Source organism: Hemitrygon akajei, chromosome 29, assembly GCF_048418815.1.
Source record: "Hemitrygon akajei chromosome 29, sHemAka1.3, whole genome shotgun sequence".
Lineage (NCBI taxonomy): Eukaryota > Metazoa > Chordata > Chondrichthyes > Myliobatiformes > Dasyatidae > Hemitrygon > Hemitrygon akajei.
In genome coordinates this window covers 7,971,533-7,997,132 of record NC_133152.1, presented here as the reverse complement: position 1 = coordinate 7,997,132, position 25,600 = coordinate 7,971,533, and the positions used below count along the sequence as shown (strand labels likewise).

Sequence of the window (25,600 nt, the reverse complement as noted above, 5' to 3'; positions counted from 1 at the left end):
GAGGGACGCCTCACGTCTTAATAAGCTGGTAAGGAAGGCGGGCTCTGTCGTGGGCAAAGTACTGGAGAGTTTAACATCGGTAGCTGAGCGAAGGGCGCTGAGTAGGCTACGGTCAATTATGGAAAACCCTGAACATCCTCTACATAGCACCATCCAGAGACAGAGAAGCAGTTTCAGCGACAGGTTACTATCGATGCATTGCTCCTCAGACAGGATGAAGAGGTCAATACTCCCCAATGCCATTAGGCTTTACAATTCTACCGCCAGGACTTAAGAACTTTTTAAAAGCTATTATTAATGCTTTTTGAGTTAGTGATTTAGATGCATATCATATTTTTTACTGAGTTAAGTATTGTATGTAATTAGTTTTGCTACAACAAGTGTATGGGACATTGGAAAAAAAGTTGAATTTCCCCATGGGGATGAATAAAGTATCTATCTATCTATCTATCTATCTGCCTGACCTGCTGAGTTCCAGCATTTTGTGTGTGTGCCTTTGAATATTTTTATGAAGTGCATGGTATGTACTTCATAACATTTTAAAAGCCATGCAGCCAGTAATTTGTGTAAGTTTTTTTTCTTGCAAATAATTTGGTAATTATGTTGCTCTCCTGTATATTGCCCTTCAATAAGCAATATTCCTCAGATTCGAAGGAAGAATTTATAATCACCACCATAGTTATAAGCACTTAATGTGAAAGGTTGCTGTGACTTTTTGGTTGAAGAAATGGAGAAATGAGAGAGTGAGTTCCAAAATGGACAGTTGTAGCACTGTTGAAGCTTTGTGAAAAATGGACAGAAACCCAAATGTAATTGTCAAAATGCTATAGATTCTCCTTTTATAAGAATGGAACTGACAACTATGAAAGATTTTTGCCTTGTTTATAGAATGAAATAACCGCTTGGTGTGTGAAGAGTAACTTGGAAAAAATGTATCAAGTTGTCATTGCATTCCCACAAAAGCAGTAATCCTCAAATCCTAACTTTAAAAAACGATGCTTAATTTAATCAGCCACTCGCTTGCAAATACATGCTTGATTTTTGTTTTGTATTGTGCTATTTTTCAATTTCAAAGTTGAAATAACTTAAATTGCAGTGAATTGCACAAATGCTTATTTTTATGGTAGTAGGTAATTGCTTTGGGAAATGTAGCTGTCTGTCACAGCCTTTGCCAAATATTTCTATTACTTTTATTTTCTTTCTTCTGACACCTTATATCATTTAAATTTTAATGTCTTGAAACCAGAAAATCATACGACGTATTCCAATGTACTGAAAAATTCTCAATTGCTCTAGGCAAAATATTTACATTGGATTGTCAGTGGTGCGATTCCAATCAGCAATGCACACTTGTCTGATTCATTTCCTCCTTTTCCCACATAAGTGATCTTATGATCCTCAGTGAATTGCTTTGCCTCCCAGTCTGTTTCCAGCTCACAGAACCATTTTTCTTAAGAATGCCACATGTGAAAAACACTACATCACTTTCACTGAGTGAATACCTTGGCAACTGCTGGAACTCGTGTCAGTGAGCCTTAGTAACGGTCATTGATTATGCTCTCTGTAGCGTTGACTGACATACTTTCCGTTTCATAGAAGAGTGAGCAGAACAATGTGCCTACTGGAGGTAGCGTGTGTGCAGAAACTACAGGGGGAAAATGTGGGGACTTGTCAGTTTTGTTCAGGGCATGGTATGTGTTCAACTTCTAATTAAACATAAACAGCTCACTGTTGTAGCTGTAACAATGTTTTGTCTCCAGTATAACAGTTAGCTCATTGCTTTAAGCACCAGTGAAGAAAAAAGCTTCTAACTCCGTGTGGAGTCATCTGGACGCTGTCGTGACAGCGATTTTTTAGCAGGCTTTCTTATTTTTACGAGGCCAAGTTGCTAGCTCGATGCTCAACCCAGCATGGATGGAAAGCATGCAAGGGAGCCGGCTAGATTCGAACTTGGGAGCCTTAGCTCCGAAGTTCCTTAGTAACGGTCATTGATTATGCTCTCTGTAGCATTGACTGACATACTTTCCGTTGGGAAAGTATGTCCAGTAGCTTGGGAGCCTTCTCTTCGAAGTCTGGTGTTGATGCCACTATGCCACCAGCTGGCCTTAAGCGCTAGTGACCTAGGTTCAATTCCCACAGCTGTCTATAAGGAGTTTCTAAGTTCTCACCATGACTGCCCAGGTTTCTTCAAGTTGGTCTGGTTTCCTCCCACATTTCAAAGACATACAGTTAATTGGTCACATGGGTGTAACTGGGTGGTGTGGGCTCATTGAGCTGGAAGCCTGTCCCCTGCTGCATTTTTAAATACAGGTAGTTCCCGAGTTACGAATGTCCGACTTATGGACAACTCGTATTTACAGACCGAGGAAGGAGAATGCCATCCGCCATTTTAAGGTGTTGCCGTTGACACTGTGTTGAGTATGTAACTTTGTATTTGGCTTAAATTTTTCTTAGCAAGATTCACCGCTCCCAAGCACGCCAGGTTGATGCCAATCCAGTGACTCCTGTACCATCCGTGCCGGGTTGATGTCGAGCTCGCAACTCGACCTCGTAAAAAAAACACTGCCACCTCCAATTTAAATTCCCACGCGGAATATTGTGGAGGCTCAAATACAGTACCCAAACCCAGCACAGCCCCCACTTGTCCCATTTAACCTGTCTCAGTGCGGTGCAGTTTGGGACCCGCGGAGTTCAGAGCAGTGGTCCTTAGGACCCAGCGGAGCTCGGGAGCCGGCACAGCTCGGGACCCGCCACCTGCAGTGTTTCTGTTCCATTGACAGGAAGCAATCGCGATTGAAAATAAAGTGGAAATAAAGCATTTGGAAAGAGGTGAAACGCCATCGGTCATTGGAAAAGCGTTAGGCTACAGTCAGTCAATGATGGGAACAATTTTAAAGGATAAAAGATAAAGTGAGAATAATGGAGCATGTGAAAGGCCCTGCCCTGATGAAAGCTACAGTTATTACTAAGCAATGCAGTGGTTTAATTATTGGAATACATATGTTTCTTAAGTGTTTTATATGGATAGAAAGGTAAAATATATACTATATACTAAGACAAATGTTTGACTGTCACTAAATAATACCGGCTGTACTTGTTCCGACTTACATACAAATCCGACTTAAAGACGGACTCGGGAACGGAACTCGTCAGTAACCTGGGGACTGCCTGTAAATAAGTTTCAAACTTTGTTTTCTGGATGATCTTTAATTTTCGATGATCAAGTAACCAAGAGATTAAGGCAAATCTATAATACAACACTGGAAAAACTAGTATGTGCTTATGTCTAGTACATATTGTTTGCTTATAATATGTTAGTAGTGATTCACATTGTTATATATATAAATTTATTTAAACAGGTTGAATGTCTTTTGTGCAGTGAAATTTAATATAATATGTAAATGATGAATTTTGAAACTGACCACAGGCTTTCCTCATCTAAAGGATTCCTTTCTCTGGACCTTACAACTGAAATTATTTTCTTTCCACACACGTCTTCAAAACTAAATTGTGCCGTGATGCCATTGAATGGTTGTGCTGTTTTAAAGGGCTACTTTAATGAATAGCAATCAAGAAGTTATCAGAACAGCCTTAAAATTCTTTCGTGAGTTTAAGACTTTTTAATGGTTTTATTAAATGCAGTATTATGAGTATAATTTAGCGTAATGTTAGCTCACAAATCAGTTTATACATTGGGCTAAAATGGTGTAGAAACTGGTATGTGAACATCAAGCTCATATTTAGTCCTTGTTCTTTGTTCATTTAGAATAAGGTTTATTATGTGGCATATGTCATAACCTTGTTGTTTGTGGCAGCAATACAGAGCAAGGCAAAAAGTACCAAGTTACAAAAAATTAGTGCAAAATGGGAATGTATGGCATCCATTAGTCTCACGAGACCTTGGGTCCACGCCTGGAAAGTCTTCTCCAGGGCGCAGGCCTGGGCAAGGTTGTATGGAGAGTCTCCCTCTCCACGCCACCGATGTTGTCCAAGGGAAGGGCAAAAGCTGATACAGCTTGGCACCAGTGTTGTTGCAGGAGTTGCCAGAATGAGGTTGAAGACAACGTCGGACTGCCTTGGGGACCAGCTCTGGATTTGTCCTCAGCTTTCCCATGAGTGGGTATGGCGGCAAGGCAGCAGAGGTTTGAAATCAGAGTTTTCCCTCTCTTAGATGGACTGCCTTCCCAGGCTGACGAGCTCCATCTACTCGAATGGGAATAATGAGTAATAAATAAGCAGCTTGCTTATTTGGTGTGCTGCTATTATTGAACAGTGCTCTTCAAGTAAATATTTCATTCCAGTTCAGATCAGTGTCAACCCTGAAGTTTACATTCTTTACCATGAAATGGTATATGGAACAATACAGCAAATGTGAAAGCCAAATGCAACAAAAGTACATTCAGATTTAATTGAGAAATTGAAGAGCTTACTACAGTTTTATATCCATCTATCCAGGTGTTTCACCCATGAATATTTTAGCATTCATTCAAGAGGCTGTGTATTCCGACCATCTATATAAGTAATATTCTCTCTCTCTCTCTGTTCTCAATGGTTGACCCTTAATCTGAGGCTGTACTACCTAGCTCCAGTGGTGAATCTTGTATCTTCAGCGTTCGCTCCATGTCAAATTATTTTATGTTTCAGAGATGTTCCTTAAAACATACCCCACTGACCAGACTTGATGTTTATCTGCCCCATTACGTTGTGTGATGGTACCAATTCTCATTCGATAACATCACTAAATAAATGAGTCTTTATCTGTTGTATTACTATGTTCAGGTACCCTGTCTTGACTGAACAATATAACATTGTTTGACTTAAAAATCTATAGAAGATAAAAAAATCTAAGTCCTTAATATTTTTTAAAACTTTCAACTGCAGATGTACATACTCTCTTTCACACCAGCTATCCAACCAAGTTTTATTCAATTTACACTCTACAACCTGACTGAGTCAATGAATTAACATTTTCAATTCAGAACTTTGTTTTAACTTGGGGTTGGGAAATGCGATCAAAGTTCGAAGTAAATTTAATATCAAAGTACACATATGTCACCATATACTACCTTGGGATTAATTTTCCTGCAGCATTCACAGTAGGACAGAGAAATTCAATGGATTAAATGAAAATCTACAAAGACTGACAAACAACCAATTTGCAAAAGAAGCCAAACTGTGCAAATTTTTTTAAAAAGTAAGAAGCTGTAGGATCCTTTTGAAGTCGGTCCATAGATTCACTCTGGACCTATATCAGCCGACTTACATTGAATGTCATTTTGTCATATTATAATCCAAATCTTCAAATTGCAATTATTTTTAATACTGTTTTTACCTTTACATGACTTACATTCTGTTCATACTTCTATTTAGAATTAAATTACAAAATTCAGATTTAGCTTGTATTGAGCATAGAACATTACAGTGCAGTATCAGCCCTTTGGCTCACAATGCTATGCCGACCCAAAGGTTTTTGGCCCAAAACATCGACAGTACTCTTTTCTAGAGATGTCACCTGGCCAGCTGAGATCTCCAGTATTTTATGTGTGTTGCTTACACATCCCACCTGTATTTTCCACCAATCATCTTACAATTGTGCTACCTTGTCTTAGGCATTTCCATCCTGGGGAAAAAGTCACTTGAACTATGCCATATCATCTTGTACACCTCAGTCAAGTCACCTCTCATCCTCCTTCAAAGAGGAAAGGCCTAACTCACTCATCTACCTTCATAAGATGTGCCCTCTAGTCCAGGCAGCATCCTGATAAATGCTCTCTGCACCCTCTCTACAGCTTTCACATCCTTCGTATAATGAGGCAGTTAGAACTGAACACAGTATTCCTAGTGTGGTCTAACCAGGGTTTTATAGAACTGCAACTTTACCTCACTGCACTTGAATCAATGACCTGACTAGTGAGGGTCAACACACCATATGCCTTCTTAACAGCCCAATCAACCTGCATGGCAGCTTTGTGGAATCTACAGACGTGGACACCAAGGTCCTTCTGTTCCTCCACACTACTAAGAATTCTGTCTTCAAATTTAACCTTCTAAAATGAATCACTTCGCACTTTTCTGGATTTCACTCCACTTAGATGTGAAATTCTGACAGGCTGCATCACTGTCTGGTACGGAGGGGCCACTGAACAGGAACAAAAAAAGCTGCAGAAGGTTGTAAATCGAGTCAGCGCCTACAAAGTACCCAGGATATCTTTAGGGAGCGGCATCTCAGAAAGGCAACGTCCATTATAAAGGACCTCCAGCATCCAGGGTATGCCCTTTTCTCACTGTTACCATCAGGTAGGAGGTACAGAAGCCTGAAGGCACACACTCAGCGATTCAGGAACAGCTTCTTTCCCTCTGCCATCTGATTCCTAAATGGACATTGAATCTTTGGTCACTACCTCACTTTTTAAAATATATAGTATTTCTGTTTTTGCACTTTTTTCAATCTATTTAATATACATAATTGATTTACTTATTTATTATTATGTTTTATTTTATTTATTATTTTTTTCTCTCTCTGGTAGATTATGTATTGCATTGAACTGCTGCTGCTAAATTAACAAACTTCATGTCACATGCCGGTGATAATAAACCTGATTCTGATTCCCAGCCCAGCTCTTTAAATATCCTACTGCAACTGATCACAACCCAACACACTACTCACAACTCCATCAACCATCATGCCACCTGAAAACTTTATGATCCACTCTTCCACTTCCTCATCAGAGTTATTTGTGGAAATAACAATGATCAGGGGACTGCAGAACACCACTGGTCACCAATCTCCAGGAAGAATACTTCTTCTGTCCCCCTCAGCCTCCTGCAGGAAAGTGAATTCTGTATGAACAGGTTTCCTTGGATCCCGTGCCATCTGACTTTCTGAATGAGCCTACTATGGGGAACCTTATCAATCACCTTATTAAAATCCATATGCACCACATAAACTGCTCTACCTTCATCAATGTACTTTGTCACATTCTCAAAGAATCTAGTCAGGCTCGTTAGGCATGAATTACCCTTCACAAAGCCATGCTGACTATCCCTAATCAGACTATGCTTCCTTTTCTAAACATTCATAAATCCTGACTCTCAGGATTTTCTCCAAGAATTTGTCTATCGCTGAAGTAAGACTCACTGGTCTATAATTCCCAGGGTTATTCCTACTTACTCTCTTGAAAACAGGAATAACATTTGCCACCCTCCAATCCACTACTCCTGTGGCCAATGAGGTTGCAAAGATCATCACCAAAGGTGCACCACTCGCTTCCTCACTCTCCATAGTAATCTGAGATAAATCCCATCTGGCCCCAGGGACTTAACTATCCTAATGTTTTCAATCACTTAATCATCATTTCCTTGAATTACTTGCCACTTTTGTTGCATCCTCTTCCTTTATTGCTCAATGAAGACATCAGCTGGAATTTCATTTTTTTAAGTACTAATGATTGACATTGAGCAAAGTATTTGACAGCACTCACCTCTTCATTTTCAATAGATAATGAGTTTAATGTTTTCCATTAGAGGTGAAAAATATTTATCTAACATTCACAGATTATTTATCAAAGTGATATTTAGTATTTAGAGAATAGAAGCAGGAGTAGGCAGTGTCACCTCTAGAACCTGCTCAAACATTTAATTGACATATCTAATCTGCATTTTCCTACCTTTGATACCTTGGATGTGATTGGTTCTGATAGGAAGAAATCTATTTACAATTGCCCTGGGGAATTTCTTTTCTTAATTTGAATGCAGCCATTCTTATCTGCAATCGGTTCTGATGTGCTGTCTAGCCAACAATGCCTTTTTTAAATATGGCAGGCAGTGGGTCAGCTGATGTTTGGAATGAATATATTATGCTGTTGCTAGAGTGGTAACTTCAGTAATTGAATATGGGCTATTCAGTTCACACTGCATATTCTAATATAGGTTAGAGTTCGGAATTTGCAAGTCCAAATACAGTTGTCCAAATATTTCATTTAATTCAGTATTGGAATTTTTTGGTAAAGATTAATGGAAGTTGTCCATTTATTTATATTTTATGAGTTCTGAAAGTCTACATTTAATCTCATCAGCTTTTTCCATCAGAAAATATTACCAAACTACCAGGATGTTTATATATGGTGATAAAATCTACCACAGGTGTTGGTGGTCACAAGGTTACAAAGCCTCTTGTGCTTGATTCCTTTTGATGTGTAAAATTAAAATGATTGCTGTTTATTTTTACTGTCACTAAAGATTTGCATAGTGCTCTGAGGCACTGACCTCAGACAGCAGCCATCTGTTTGTGAAAGGAAAAAAAATTATTCTCCTGGAACTAATCAGAAGTGCTAAGTCTAAGCTCATGGCAGGTTTAATTTATACTTTATGGCGTCGTAGTGAAGCCATGGCACTATTCAATTGAATTATGTTTTTATTTAGTGATCGCAACGAAATTGAGAATACAAGTTGTACTTTGTGTTCTACTCCATTTTCAAGGTGAACAACATGGTGTTTAAAAAGATATCTGTACATGAGGCTGAATTCCTGTGTGCCTCCGATCTATTGGCAGGAGTAACGTGCTGGTGGATAGGTAATAATCTCAAGCTGTAGTGAGAAAGGGAGTGAGGCACGCACAAGTAATGTAAACTTCTAATTGCTGCTGACTGCAAAAGCTGAATCATTTTGAAAGTAAAATCTATGTTTGCATAAATATGTAACTTGGAACTAATGTAAGTGTGAGCCTTGAGCTCTTTATTGAAGTGTCACCAAGTTTTTATTTTACCTTTCTCCACTTCCTCAGCAAATATCTATTATAAACTTGTTCTTGTGAATGTACAGAATGGTTGTGAAGCAAGTTACTGTTTCCCACAGTTCCACATGATAAAAAATCTAGGAGTTAAACGCCAAATGATATTTCACCCAGTCTATGCTTTGGAAGTTCTAGTTGATTTGAGAACCATGCAGAGGACATTGTGAGCAATTCAGAATCTGGCTCTTCTTCCTTGCTAGCTACTTACAGATTTGAATCGCCCTTTTTTTTCATCCAATGGCCATCAGATGAGTCCAGAAGTTAATATTAGCATGCATGAGGGGGTATCTTCCAAGGTTCTCCTGGAGTCAGCAATAGTCACGAGTGCATCTCTGACCAGGTGAAGAATCTGCCTGCAAGAAAACTGCTTAAATCTAATTGTGCCACATGAAGCTAACATAAGCTCAATGTAGATGTCACACATCTCATCGGACAGTATGATATCAGACAGAGTTACATTGAACTAACACATCAAGAGAACAGCTTACTTCTGTTGCCTTTCTGTTGTTAATGTCATCACCCTGACACAGTGGTGTCAAGAAAACAACCTCTCCCTCATTGTGGCAAAAAGGAGCTGGTTGTGGACTACAGGGGCACAATTGAGAGCATGGCTGCATCACTGCCTGGTATGGGAACTGTTACTTTCCTCAATCGCAGGACTCTGCAGAGAATGGTGCGGACAGCCCAGCGTATCTGTAGATGTGAACTTCTCACTCTTCAGGACATTTATAAAGACAGGTGTGTAAAATGGGCCCGAAGGATCATTCAGGACCCGAGTCACCCCAGCCGCAAACTATTCTAGCTGCTGCCATCTAGGAAACAGTACTGCAGCATAAAAGCCAGGACCAACACGCTTCTTCCTGTGTTATATTGACTCTCCTGTTGTGCATAGTATTTATTATAAATTGCACATTGCACAGTTAGACGGGGATTTTTACTTCTCATGTACATGAAGGATTTAAGTTGTAAAGTCAATTCAAGACTTTGCCGAAGAACAATTGGTTTCTTTCACAGCACAAACCAGTGTTACTGTTCTAGGCATTAGTTAATATTAAATGCTAAGACTAGTTTAAGTTTAGCTCAAAGCTAATATTATGTCATAATTAATGTGGTTTCATGAAACGTAGGAATAAAAAGAAGCTTGTGCCTTTATTTATCAGCAACATCCAAATAATATCTTACTCTGAGAAATCTCAACCTGTTAAAATGGGTTATTCTTAGATATGCAGAGGATTCAGTTAATAAAAGAATGAGTGTTTCTCTTCAACTCATAGCATTGTGGCTAGGACAACGCTTTACACTACTGGTAACCCGCGATCAATTCCTGCTGGGTGCCTGAAAGGAGTTTGCACACTCTCTCTGTGACCGCATGGTTTGCTCCAGGTATTCTGGATTTCTCCCACAGTCCTAAGATGTATCAGTTGGTAGGTTAATTGGTGATTGTACATTGTCCGTGATTAGGCTTCCATTAAACTGGGGGATTGCTGGGTGGCATGGCTTAAAGAGCCCAAAGGGTCTACTCCACACTATATCTCAATAAATAACTAAACTCCACCCCACTAATTCTCCTGACATCTGCCTTGCATGAAGAGCTAATTACAATAAGCAATTCACCTATTGCAATGACTTTGGTGTATGGAAGGAAACCAGAACACCTGGCGGAAACCTCCACATTCAAACTCCACACAGACAGCGACCAAGGGTTAGTTAAACAGTGCGGTTGCAACACTAATTGCTGTTCCATTGTGCTGCCCTTTCTTATCTCTTCAGTCACTCTTTGAGACCTAAAGGGTTTAATACTAGTGCATCCCTGGTACAGCGACAACAGTTGTATTGACGAATGATGTTGCAACTGATAAGAAAAGAAAAATATACACAAGCAGAGCCAATGTGCAACTCAGTGACATTCCAGTTTATTTTTAAAATATGCATGCAAGACGAATGGGTGTTTCAGCTGCCTGAACTTGTTCTGCTTGTTGTTTCAGGGGACAGCTCCATCAGCAGTGCTGTGAAAAATGGACCATCGTCTCCGAAGATATAAAAGCAAAAATGGCAAGAATGGCAGCTGCAGCTGCTTGGGGACTTGGTATGTAATTATGCTCAGTTCCGGGGGATGGGAAAGCATTGTTACCTCCATTCTGTAATAAAAGCCAGTTTATTAAAGTTGATTGTGTACTGTGCACAAACAGAACTTGTAGGCATTTCTCAGTAAAATAATTTTTCTAAACGCCACTGATTTGAACCCTCTGCTGGCATTGGTTGAAATCTGTAGTGTAACATGTTCATATAAAATTCTTAGTTACTGTTGCCTGACTTCAAGCTTAATTTTCTCTGTTTATGATAGATTACTACGCAAAATTACAGGCTCAGCTAGTCTTTACCAAGTATTTGTTCACCTCGCACCTCACTTCTCAGCAAAATATTTTATCTTCTTCCTTCTCCGTCTGTTGCAATTTATGCCCATTGTCCCAGAAGGCAGCAAATTCCCCATGCTGTCTGCTCAGTGAGTAATGAAATTAGAACACTGTACCAGAATCATGATAGACCTTTATGATGTTGACTTCTGATGGTCAAGTTAGTATTTTTTTTAAGAGTTTGACGGAATTATTATTCTGTAACAAAACGCAGCTTTCAGAGACTCCCGTGTAATATAGTGCCAGTGCTATTTGAGAACAACATGGTTTGATTTTCTCCATCACTGTGCTGAGTTGTTGACTTGGCTACGGTACGATGGGAAGAAAGAAGGGAAGTCATTCCTAGGCCTTTGTGGCACAGCAGGTAGTGGTAGTTCCAACAAGGTCAGTCATTCATTTATTCATTTCTTGCTTTGGTTCTGTGGGTGGTTGGAACAAGAATGTGAATGAGAACTATGTGGTATGGAACAAGCAAAGGAACAATTTCACACCCTCAATAAAGTATTTATTCATTGCTTTAACTCCATTGTAAAGTACTTCTCAGCTAGGTTATTTTTACATTTTGCCGAGAGCACTATTGACTGCTGGGGAGAGATCACTGGCAGCTATCTTACTCTAGATTGTGCTGCTAATATTTTGCTATTATCAAATTTATGGGTACGTTCAATTAATACACAAATTTGAGTAACTTCGTCAAATTTCAATTTTAAAAATCTTTGTTTTCACTTTTTTATTTTTCTATATATTTTAACAAGCAAAAGATTAAAAACAAATAATTCTTATTAAGATAATTTGCCTTTATATTACCAATGCTATCAATCCTAGATTTATTGGTGAGAATGTTCAAAACTCCCTGATTCTGTTAATGTGGTTACAAGTATTGGGGTCCAGTGGTATGGGGGATTACCATTCTGTAGTGTGATGTATAAACTCATTCATGATCCAGCCATGTGGGTGAAAATTCTTACATCCGCAACTAAAGAGTTAATTAAGTTCTAGTGTTAAAAGCAAAATCTAGTATCAATAATGCTGACACAGCTGTTATTCATGTAAGGAGACATGGTGTCTTTACCTAGTTAGGTTTATATGTAGTTGATATATAAGCTCTAAAACAGTCACTTAGTTCAATTTTGTACATGCAACAAACACAAAGCAACAAATTTTTTTTAAAAGTCCAACGTTTTTTTTTAAATGTTCCACTGACATGTTTGTATATATATGTATATACCTATCATTTCTTTTGAATTTACTCAAAATACCTTTCAAGCTGTTTTCAAACATTAGAAGTTTAGTTTTGTTCCAGTTTGCTGAATGACAATGTGATCAAAGAAGACCATGTTATCAATTAAGTTATTTTGCAACTAATAGATTTTTTATGGAGCATGGGATGTGGAGGAAATAAACAATATGAGTACAATTGATGTAGAAGTTCTAATGCAAGGTAACAGTATTCAATGAATTAAGGAATTTGATGTAATCAAGTCATAATGAAAATAATTTGGGATGTAGTACAGCAAAATTAATTGATTTATTATTGTTACATGGACCAATATACAATGAAAAGCTTGTCTTTCATACTGTAAACACAGATCAAATCATTACACAGTGTATTGAACTAGAACAAGGTAAAGCAATGAAATGAAAAAGCTTCTGAAGAAAGTGCAGTGCAGATAAAAAGTATAATCATAACAAGGTAGATTGTGAAGCCAAGAGTCCATCTTAAAGTACAAGAGGGCTGTTTAAGAGACTGATAACAGTCATAAAGAAGCTGTCCTTGAGCCTGTGTTCAGGCTTTTGTATGGGAGAGGGGAGAGGAGAGAATGTCCAGTAGGGTTTTTGATTACCAAGGCAGAGAGAAGTATAGAGTCAGTAGAGGGGAGGTTGGTTCCTGTGACATGCTGAGCTATGCCAGAATCAGTTTTGCTTAAACAATCTAATTTAGCACATGTGGCAATTATAAATAACCTGCTAACCAACATAATTTTTATTCACTGATCACTGTGCATCTTTTGTCAACAGGACACTGGGATAGTATGGAGGAATATGCTTGCATGATTCCAAGAGATACACATGACGGTGCCTTCTATAGAGCTGTTCTGGCTTTGCATCAAGATCTCTTCTCCCTAGCTCAGCAGGTACATGTGATTGAACAGAATAATTATAAAGCAGGTCAGATCAGATTCCAGTATTAATTAATTCCTTACTCAGATTGTTTTTTTTTAGTAAAACTTACATATTTTAGACAGTTTCTACTAATGTTATGCTAGGTTGAGTGCTTTCGTCACATTGTTTGCATACATGATCCCAGACTCCCAGAACATCCAGAGACATATGAAACTACAGATGCTGCAGTCTGGAGCAACAAACAATCTGCTGGAGACATTCAGCGGGTCAAACAGCATCTATTTGAGGCTGAAGCCCTTCATTTGGACTGAAGGTAGAGCTGGGAGATAATCAGTATAAAGGAGAAAGAGAGAGTGGTGAGGTGAGAACCAGATGTGATTGGTGGACTGAGGTGGGGGGTTGAGAGTGAGGGTGATTGTAGATTGAGACTAGAAAGGAATTGATTTGGAAGATTGAGGTAGATAGAGTCAGAGAAAGAAAAATAGAAAAAGTTAGAGAAAACCCAAAACATGCACCCTATAAGTAGAAATTACCTGTTGCAAAAGGGAGAAGCTTGGAGGTTATAGTACAAGCTTCCCTCAAGAAGTGCAACATATCCATGAGTTACTGAGAGTCTTTGACTCATCATGATTCAAAGTGATAAAAAGAATTGAGAATACACAGAGGTCATGTGTAAGTGGCTGAATGACCCTATACAGTAACCTACAAATTGAATCTGAATATATAATGGGTGGAATAAATCTACAATATTTCCATTTAAATAACACATTACATTGAAAAAACTCAATTTTACTGCAATGAATTTGGTATTAAATTTCCTCAAACTTTTGTACTACTCATGCCATTTTTAGTTGCTTTTTGCTGGGAGTTTCTTGTACAAAGAAAAAAACATCTGCCTTGTTTCTCCTTGTAAATTAACCAGCAGTCCCACCATGTGCACTTGAATGTATCATCGCTTTCAATTTTACTTTACATAAAGCAAACCTAAAAACAGACTTCAGTCATCTGTTGGCTGTTGATGCAGTCTTACTCTACCCATATCCAACTGCCATCAGAAATATCCATCAGCAAACCATTAAATGACTGAAAAAATATGAATTAAATACACTCTAAACCAGTGGTCCCCAACCACCGGACCGCAGACTCAGTGCAGTTGATTCATATCGCTTCATACTGCCAAATCATATTGTTTCCTTGTGGCCCGGTACTGGTCCACTGCCTTAAACAGTGTCACAGAATCTTTTACGGTAATGAAGAAAATGTGCAGCTGTAAAAATTACACAAGTTTATTTGGAAAACATTAAATACATTCACTGATACATAACTTATTGCCACATTAGCGAATAAAACATTGGCTCTGCTGGTTCAAAGTACTTATGTGTGATTTTGGTTTTTGTTTTAATATTCTTCTTGCTTTCATGAAGAAATATTTGCATGCACAGAATACATAATCTCTCTTCAGATGGAGATTTATAAAATCAGTGGATTATAACGCATGTTAAAATTCCACTGATCAGAGAATGTTGGCTCAAGCAAACATTGGAAGGTTAAGCTTTAATTTCTTCCAAATGCTGACAAGTCTGCTTTATATTTCAGGCATTCAATTTCTTTATCTTAAAATCAGTTCCTTCTAAACTGCTTCAAATTCCTGCACCTACTGGATGGAAGTAGAGAAATCTATGTATTAGATACCCCTCGTCTCTTCAAAGCTTTATCTCTTTACCTAAATTTTGATCAAAGGCATCGCATTTAATTTTTTTTTATTAACACAGTTGTTGTTCAGCTCACATTTAATCACGTACATACAGAAGGTTGTGTCTTAGGCTGTAAATGAATCTTCCAACCAGTCGCTGAAAGTTTGAAAATTACACTAGAATATCATGTTTGCCGCCACAGCTGGTTTTTGGATCATATTGAGACCTGACCCATTTCTAGTCCTCACGTCTAGCGATTTCTTCCCACATTTTCAAGTCAGTTTGGTGGTTTTGACAATTTACTGTTAAAAGAAGGGACAGAATAAAGCTGAAAAATTTAATATGAAATTACTTTGGTCTGTTTTATTTTTATTACTTGTTACCTGTGCTCAGTGGCCACTTTATCTCCTGTGCCTTCTGAAGTGGACATTGTGTGTATGTTTATGATCTTCTGCTGCTGTAGCTCATCCACTTCAAGGTTTGACGTGTTGTGCAATCAGAGATGCTATTCTGCACATCACTGTTATAACACTTGGTTATTTGAATTTCTGTCACCTTTCCCAATTTTGCCAGACTCTAAATTCTCTTCTGGATATTGAAGGGGTGAAGAAACCTGATTGGGAGTGCTCAAGGACAGAAGTGGCAGTTCATTGTTATAATCTTGATGTTTTTCCCTTTGATTGCAGTGTATTGATAGGGCCAGGGACCTGCTGGATACAGAATTGACTGCTATGGCTGGTGAGAGCTACAGTCGTGCCTATGGGGTGAGTCTGAAATACACCAAACTACCTGATTCTGCATGAAATGCTCATGATGTATTCTTTCATTTGTCAATTGCATTATTTATATGGAATAAATGATGCAGCTTATCAGGTTCACACTTGTTATTCAGTACTACCAGGCTGAATCATATTCAGTGACTGAGGTTCATCTGTTCAGAAACCGTTTACAATGCCATCCATTGTCTGTGCAGTGATGCCTTTGAAATCCATGAAAAACAGTGTGATATTTATTTAATTTGAAATTCCCAATCAAATCACCACTAAATAATGCACTGCAACTATTTCCACAGTGGCTTATGGTATCACTTAATGATCTTGTGTAATGGTTTTATAGTTAAAGAATTAAAACTAGAAAATGCATCTATGATTGTAAGTGGAAAATATTAATTCAACAGCTTTGATATTTATATGATTGTGGTAAATGCAGAGTGATAGTAAATAGTTGTTTTGCACCATAATGAATTCTGTACTGCAGATTTCAAGTGACTTATTTGTGCCCATATAACTTCTTTAGGCAGAATATTTTGTCATGACCAACTCGGACACTGGTTAAACAATGTCTTTTGGCATTTATTGTATTGCAATACAAATCTAAATATCTGGCATCTGGACAGATCCTTATCAGAAATAGCAAAGTATGACTTACAAGCCTGTGAAATTAAGTTGAACAGCCGGTTATGATGGTTAGAATGGCCTTTGCTCATTATGCCAACTAATTTCAGATTCAGATTTAATTTTAAGAGACTCTTAAATAGGTACATGGAGCTTAGAAAAATAGAGGGCTATGCAGTAAGGAAATTCTAGGCAGCTTCTAGAGTAGGTTACATGGTCGGCACAACATTGTGGGCTGAAGGGCCTGTAATGTGCTGTAGATTTCTGTGTTCCATGTTCAAAGTTCACTGGCATATGTTGTGAAGTTTGTTATTTTGTGGCAACAGTACAGTGCAATACGTAAAAAAAAAACTATTAGGTTACAATAAGAGATATATATCAGTATATAAGTGAGGTAGTGTTCATGGGTTGATTCATTATCCATTCAGAAATATAATAGCAGAGGGAACAAAACTGTTCCTAAAACGTTGAGTGTATCCTTTCTTTAAAATGCTCTCATCCGACTATGATGAGATACCATACACGTGAGTTCAAACTAATGTTTATTTTACACAGCCGAAGTTTTGTCAACATTAAAAAACAATGTTGGAATACGAGCCTGATCCAATTGTTACTTCTGTTTGTTATTAAGAATGGTATATGGTTTTGCCTATAGAGACAATTTATTGAGCAAAGACTTTAAAGATTATTGTTAATCATTGGCATTGAATGATTCTCTTACTATGGCATTGCATATAAAGTTGCACAGGACACAATTTTGTGAACTTTCTGATTCACCTTTCATTGCCAGCAGAGAGATGGAATTGGTGGCAATGGCCAGAATTTTCCAGTACTTCTGGGCCATAAATCAACAAATAATGAATATAATGATAAGTATAAATTAGAACTGCAAAATTATGGAGTTTTTTTGTGGAATGTACTGTCAAGGACATCTGACCTCTATTAGCATTGCCATCTCAACTGCTAAAGCAAATGCCATGGTTTTCCTTGTGTTATATTAGTAAATCTTGCTTTGCTGATAGGATTCAGTTCTGGAGAAGGAGCTGTTTCTGTACGATCACTGACTGTTTGCAGGATATCAATCCAATGCTGAGGAACGCTTGTGAATGTCATAAAATGCAGCAAAATAGTACTACAATGGTGCAACTTCATCCTTCATCAGAAACCTGGTATTGGTTATTGATTCTAATCTTAATCACTTCATCCTCCTTTCCACATATACTCTCGACTTTAGGATCACTGATAAACCCTGTTTTTTTTGCTTTGACTTATCTCAAATACATATCTGCTCCCTTGGTAGAACTAAATCTGAATGCTTTGCCTTAACGACGTCATGCATCACCGGATAATGTTGGTGGTCTTCTTCAATATGAGTCTCTAGCTGGATATCAACCCGTAATTTTGAGGCTGAGCTCCCACCTCTATTAGGCAATATTGCCCGGAATGGGGATGTGACCCAAACTTTCCAAGTCCAAAAGAGAAATGCAACCATTGGAGCTAAATACTCCTCTATGAGAAGCTTGTATGTTAACTGATTATTATATATCAATTGCTTAGGGAGCTTTGTAGTACAATATTGAATGTCACTTGGTCACAATGCAAAAAAAAAATCATGATGCTAATGTATGGAGTTTCAAGAACCAATCAGTGGTAAAAAAAATAAATAAAAGCAATTTCAGTTCCGTGTTCAGAGTGGATGTCTGAGATGGACAATTTGGTCTTTTGTGAATGTAGAAGAAAATATACATGAATATCATAATAGCATGAGTAGACTGAAACATTTTTTATTTGATGTATGAAAATGTGAACTACTCTAAAACCACTGAAGCAGTCTTCTGACTACGGTTAGGACAATAGTAAAGGGAGATGCAGTTCAGTGAAATAATTGTGATTAATTTGAAATCTATGGATATAAAGAGAGACAACATAGGTCAGAGAAATTCCAATTTATTCTCATTTTGCTCCTATTATTCTGCTGCTTCTCCTTCTAATTCAGTAGTTTCTTGTAAAGTTTTGTAATGCGCTCTGGAATTTCTAACTCCATTCAACAACTCAGGAACAGCTTCTTCTCCATCATCAGATCCACCAAAACTACCTCATTATTCCTTGTTTTTCTTCACTAATTGTTTAATTTATATTTATGTCGTTGTACTGTACTGTTGCCACCAAACAAATTGCATGCCATATAAGACAGTGATAATCAGTGTGATTCTCATTCAAACAAGTACCTGTACAAGGACAAAACAAAAACAAATTAGCCTGTTATGCAGTATTTTGCCATGTTTTATCATTTGAGGCATTTGGTTTGATTAATTATTTCATGTTATAAGGAGAGCCATGGACAGAACAATCTGTACATAAATGGCAATTTTAAATTAAAATTACAAAATCAGTAATTTTTTTCAAATTATTTGGTGAATTCTATATCCTTTGCCATATTTAACTGATGCATTCAATTAATATTATATATTTACATCAGAGTATATTTTTTCATATGACTGCACAGTTCGGGTTCTTAAACCTTTTATTGTGTTTGTGTTATGTTGTAAGCATTGGCATATTTGGATAATTTGACAGTGTGACTCATTTGGCAATACAAGTTGAAGCCCATTCCACAACTTAAATTTGTGATCTCAGCTGATGAGTCTTTCAGATGTGGCAGTCTTCATGTAGATGTAGAAAATCCCATGGTTCTTTTTAAAGTTTATGAAAATCTTCTGATGGCCTTGCCAATGCTCTTGACAACTAATGTGCTCATGCACGATAAAGCTATATGGACCGGGTCAGTTATCAAAAATAATTACAAATTCTTTAGCTGAAGTGGGTTTTGGTTAGCAGCAGTTGAGTTGGCTTTGGTTCAGAGTTTAATTTTATATCCAAACAGATGGTTTTTTGTAGTGTGTGTTTTGGTCGCTTTGTTTCACTCTGGAGTGGAATAATAGAACAATAGGAAAGGATTGAACCCTGTATCACCTCCACCACAAAACCTCAGTGATTGAAGTACGGTGCACAAACATCGCACACAGTTGGTTGGTTGATGCGAGATGCTGAAGCAGGGTTTTGACCCAAAGCGTTGACCACCCCTCTAACTACACAGATGCTGTCTAACCTGCTGAGATCCCCCAGCAGCTGTTTCCTGCTTGAAAGGGTGGTGCCTACATATGGCAAATTTGCTATTGACAAATGTGATTAAAGTTTTTTTTTCAGGTGGACTAATCAACGGACTTTGCAGCTTTGATATTGGAGGAGGGGAAGAAGATTCTAGCAGGCTCTTCTGAAATGAGCTACGCTATAAAAAGTTTTTGCTCAGACTCCTGCAATACATGATATTCATTGTTCCTTGGGGAACGTGGTGCTCAAAGTTGTGCTTTATGATGCCAGCGATAAGTATTCAAGTTATGACTTGTAAATCATATGCAATAACTATGATTCTGTCACTCTCTAGGCCATGGTATCCTGTCAGATGTTATCAGAGCTGGAAGAGGTAATCCAGTATAAGCTCGTTCCAGAGCGGCGGGACATCATACGACAAACGTGGTGGGAACGACTCCAGGCAAGTCAGCTCTTTCTGTAAGGCATCCAAGACTGCAGCCACTGGTCAGCTTGGATATGTATGTTAACGCATCTGAAACCAGACATACATACTCAGTTCAATCAGTTGAGAAGATTGTGCAGAGATCAATAGTTGCAAATAAGGCCATAAGATACAGGAGAAGAATTAGGCCATTTGGCCCATCAAGTCTACTCACCCATTTCATCATGGCTGATGCATTTCTCCTCTCAGCCACAATCCCCTGTCTTCCCCCCACCTCCACCCTGAATCCCTTCATGTCCTGACCAATTAAGTATCTATCAACCTCTGCCTTAACTATTCAAAAACATTTGGCCTCTACAGCTGCCTGTGGCAGTGAGTTCCACAAATTCACCACTGTCACAAATGCCTTTGCAGAGTCAGTGGATATTGACCCATCTAAATATCTTATGCCTCATTCAGAGAAACTGAGGTAAGTTGTATCCACCTCCTCCCCCCCCCCCCCCCCCCACACCTGAGATCAGCTAATTCCACACAGAATTAAAATTGAATTGCGCCCTTTGGAGGTTAGGTTTATATTATGTGGGATTGAATTCAGGTCAGTCTGAAATGTTTATTCCACTGTTTTTCAACTGTGTAACTAGAGAAATAGTATTGTGCCAGATGCAAAGTTGCAATTAAGGTAGATATGGTTAACATCACTTGAAGTCAAAATCACAGTAAATTACAAGTCCAAAAACTTGGTCCTGAGAGAACACTCAGACGCTGGAAGCAGTTCACAAAGTTCACATTCATTTATCAGAAATATGAGAACAGTCACTTTATGGTGGAGTTGTAATTGTATGTATAATATGTATGTATATATTTTTTAAATTTAAAAACTAAATAGAACCTCCCCACTTCCGAATTTAGGCTACGTCCACACTAGACCGGATAAATCCATAACCGAAGCATTTTCTGTTTGTTTTGACCCTCCATCCACACTGAAACGACATTTCTAAAACACTCTCCAGAGTGTATAAATCTGAAAACGCCGATTGGGTGGTGTAGTGTATACAGGGTAACCAAAGCTTTAACAACACTGTCGTGACGTGTTGGAACAGATGGTGGTGGCAGCGCGGCATTTCATTACTTTCTTGAACGCAGCCTCCAACACCACAACAACAATGGTGGACGGCTTCAGGAAACTGTCCTTGAGCAGAGTGTTACTGCAGCTTTGCCGTATAACAGAGAATTTCAACCCCCCACACAACTTAACAATTTCAAAACAAATAGCAACGCGACTGAAGCCAGAAGAGTTAGAAATGAACTCACCAAATACTTTTACCCTTGACTTACTGAATAGATAAGTATACTCACTTTGCCCTGTTTTCTGTCCTTGCTTGTATGAAGGTGGTTTACCTATTTATGCAAGTACTTCTCTGACAGTAGATGTGTAACAGCCTAATGTAACATTGTATGGAAATACAAGATAACACTGATGCAGACATGTTTTATACATTTAACAAGGTGCTTTATTAATGTATTGCTTGTGCAAACATTCAATAGATACAATGTCACTCCTTCCAAAATAACATTTTAAAGTAGTAGCTTATGTTTGGCATAGACGTGAAAATGTTAAGGCTAAAAAAGGAAAATTGTAAGTTTTACTTTTACTCAGGTAAAAATAAAATCACTTTTGCCCAGTAACAAGCCTTATTGCATTTAGTTGTAGCTGTTGTCCCTTTCATCGATGAAGAGACTATGGCTGTAGGAAATGTTCCCAGGGTGACCCCTCTGTGGGAGTGGGGAAGATGTTGGTGGGGCCAGCCTGGGGTCTGTGTGTCCATATGTGTAGCTATTGTAGTGGCTGTGAGGCTGGTAGTGTGGCGGTGAAAAGTACTGGGGGGGGGGAGGAGCCATCATATTCCTCATCATTGCAATCCCTCTGCAGCAGAGTTAGTCAGTTTTTCAGTGTTCGTCATCAGCCGAGTCATACTGTCCGTGAACACCTCCTCAATACGCTCCAGTATTTGTTTTTTTTTAGTTTTAAGTCCTCCTGCGTGAGGGCCAACAGCTGAACGTCGTTTGGCAATTTCCTTTTAAGTTTTTCTACTCTGTAACTGGACAAACGTGCAGTCTTTCATGGCAAGATTCGACACCAAACATGTCACTTGTTTTCTGTAGATGTGTCCTGCGCATGCCCAGTAGGAAGAGATTTGCCCAAATACCCGTTTTAATGTGGACGGGGGTATTTTTAAAAATGCCTGGTGTGGATGCCTATCGTTTTTATGCGAAACAGGCGTTATCAAAATTATCCGGTCTAGTGTGGACGTAGTCTTAAGTTTACCGGTCACAATAAAACCCACTAACCTGTGCTTTGTGTTGTCGTCTTGAGCTTTTGCACTTGGAGTAGATATATACTCAGTGGCCATTTTATTAGGTTCACCTGTACACCTGCTCAATACTCCAAACATCTAATCAGCCAATTACGTAGCCAAATCAATACATTAAAGCATGCAGGCACGTTCAAGAGGTTCAGACCAAACATCAGAATAAGAGAAGAAATGTGGTCTAAGTGACTTTGGCCTTGGAATGATAGATGGGGGTAGTTTGGTTATCTCCTGGGATTTTCATTCATGCCAGTCTCTCTAGTTTACAGAGAATGGTGTAAAAAACACAAAGAAAAACATTCAATGAGTGGCAGTTCTGTGGGAGAAAATGCTTTGTTAATGAGAGAGTTCAAAGGAAAATGTTCAGACTGGTTTAAGCTGACAGGAGGCAACAGTAAATCAAATAACCATGTGTTACAACAGTGGTGTGCAGAAGAGCATCTCTGAACACATAACACGTGAACTTTGAGGTGGGTGGGCTCAGCAGCAGAAGACCAGGACCATGCAATCAGTTGCCACCTTACTAGGTACAGGATGAAGCTAATAAAGTGGCCGGTGAATGTCGCATAATACCCTTAATGATATCTTTTATTTTGTGATTCACAGGGAATTAATTTGGTCAATATAAATAACAGCAGGATCAATTATTCAATCTAAATACAACTGCAGAAATACTGTACTGAACAGAAACTTGTGGTTTATTTTGTCAAGCTTTTTATTTTCAGCATTTGTGAAGAGAATTGAGACATTCAGTAACATCAGAAATTGTAGCATAAAATGTTCATATTCTGGATACCAGAAATAATCTCTTGCAATCTGTAAACCTGGTGCAGTTTTTTAAAAATGGGGAAACAAGACTAGATGCTGAAATCACATGCCCAGTATTCTCAAGAAAAACATATTGAACAAATCTTACAAGAAAGAACACAATTAGTACAAAAAAAAGCAAAGTCCATGTAGTTCAAAGTTATCAAAATGTTCGTTGTGTTGCTATAGCAAGATAGTGATTAGGGTTTTGCAGATTGGTTCAAGAACCAAACAGTTGAAGGGAAATAACTGCTTTTGAACCTGGTTCAGGCTTCTGCACTTCATGCCTAATGTTAACCACATGATGATGGCATGGAATCTAGAGGAACTCTGAGTCAAGCAGTATCTGTGGGGGAAATGGATTATTGATGTTTTGGTCAAAACCCTACATTGGTGTGGAGTTCCTCTATCAAATTTTGTTACTCCTTGTTCTTAAAGCATTCTGTCATTTACTTATCTATTTTAATTGAAACTCCGTGTAGAGAAATAAAATTAAACTTCACATAGAATCATGATCAGGATCAAATTCCTTTCTTTTTCCTCCTGTGTTTTTGAAGGAAAGCAGAAGCAAATTAAGACAAATGCCCTATTTTTTTTTATTAAAGAGAATTTGGAGAGTGTCTGTTTGAGACAACATTCCAGCCTTGTTTACATGTTCCAGTCTGCATGAAAAAAATATGCAGGCTTTCTGCAGTTATATTTAGTTCATAATATTACAATCAAGTTCTTGTATCCCTATTACTAATTGCAACTAAAATGAATTGATCAAATATCCCCTATTTAATAACCTTTGCTTTTCACATTTTAATTTAACCTCTGTGAGAGTCTTTTTGTTTTGCAATTTGTGCTTTATTTAATCCATTCATTGGCCATTGGCAGTGGCAGGTCTAGCCCAGTAATGTAAACCAGATTAGATGGTGTCATATGCACTAATAATGAGGTCTTTGGTTGTGTTTCTACTCACAGTGCTTAGATTTAGTGTTTCTTTTTTCTCCCCTCGTTTCTCTCCTCTCCTAAAGGCATTGACTCGTACTGTGATATAATGCAAGTGTTGGCAGCTCTTTAATACTGTACTCAATTGGCCTTTTGTCATGTCATGTGTATGGTGGACAGGTCATATTGCTCTGTATAAGTCTTGATTCTGTTCACACTTGGCATCCTATGATTCATACATTCCAACAAGAGAAGGAATGTAGAATGGAAATTCAAATGATATTGTTCAAAAGAGTGTTGTAAAAACAAGCCTGAAGGCTTTGTGTGTCAATGCAAGGAGCATTCGTAACAAGGTGGATGAATTGAATGAGCAGATAGTTATTAATGAATATGATATAGTTGGGATCACAGAGACATGGCTCCAGGGTTGACCAAGGATGGGAGCTCAACATCCAGGGATATTCAATATTCAAGAGGGATAGACAGGAAAGAAAAGGAGGTGGGGTAGCATTGCTGGTTAGAGAGGAGACTAACGCAATAGAAAGGAAGGACATTAGCCTGGAGGATGTGAAATCGATATAGGTAGAGCTGCATAACACTAAGGGGCAGAAAATGCTGGTGGGAGTTGTGTACAGGCCACCTAACAGTAGTAGTGAGGTTGGGGATGGCATTAAACAGGAAATAGAAATGCGTGTAATAAAGGAACAGTAGTTATAATGGGTGACTTCGATCTACATACAGATTGGGTGAACCAAATTGGTAAGGGTGCTGAGGAAGAGGATTTCATGGAATGTATGCGGAATGGTTTTCTGAACCAACATGTCAAAGAACCACCAAGAGAGCAGGCCATTCTAGATTAGGTATTGAGCAATGAGGAAGGGTTAGTTAACAATCTTGTCGTGCGAGGCCCCTTGGGTAAGAGTGACCATAATATGGTGGAATTCTTCATTAAGATGGAGAGTGACATAGTTAATTCAGAAACAGAGGTTCTGAACTTAAAGAAGGGTAACTTTGAAGGTATGAGTCGTGAATTAGCTAAGAAAGACTGGCAAATGATATTTAAAGGGTTGACGGTGGATATGCAATGGTAAGCATTTAAAGATCGCATGGATGAACTACAACAATTGTTCATCCCAGTTTGGCAAAAGAATAAACCAGGGAAGGTAGTGCACCCGTTCCTGAGAATTGGAGGGTGGCTAATGTAACCCCACTTTTTAAAAAAGGAGGGAGAGAAAAACCGGGGAATTATAGACCGGTTAATCTGACATCAGTGGTGGGGAAAATGCTAGAGTCGGTTATCAAAGATGTGATAACAGCACATTTGGAAAGAGGTGAAATCATCGGACAAAGTCAGCATGGATTTGTGAAAGGAAAATCATGTCTGACGAATCTTATGGAATTTTTTGAAGATGTAACTAGTAGAGTGGATAGGGGAGAGACAGTGGATGTGGTATATTTAGATTTTCAAAAGGCTTTTGACAAGGTCCCACACAGGAGATTAGTGTTCACACTTAAAGCACACGGTATTGGGGGTATGGT

The 25,600-nt window shown here is 38.4% G+C and overlaps 1 protein-coding gene across 3 annotated transcripts in view; it reads left to right on the top strand.

The window, feature by feature from the left end:
* Window positions 1-25,600, top strand: part of mtor (mechanistic target of rapamycin kinase) — a 319,886-nt gene that overhangs the window by 230,370 nt on the left and 63,916 nt on the right. For all 3 annotated transcript variants that reach the window (XM_073031667.1, XM_073031668.1, XM_073031666.1), the window contains 4 exons: window positions 10,777-10,877; window positions 13,225-13,340; window positions 15,710-15,787; window positions 19,863-19,970. In XM_073031667.1, coding sequence (XP_072887768.1) covers window positions 10,777-10,877; window positions 13,225-13,340; window positions 15,710-15,787; window positions 19,863-19,970 — 403 coding nt within the window. The remainder of the gene's footprint in view (window positions 1-10,776; window positions 10,878-13,224; window positions 13,341-15,709; window positions 15,788-19,862; window positions 19,971-25,600) is intronic.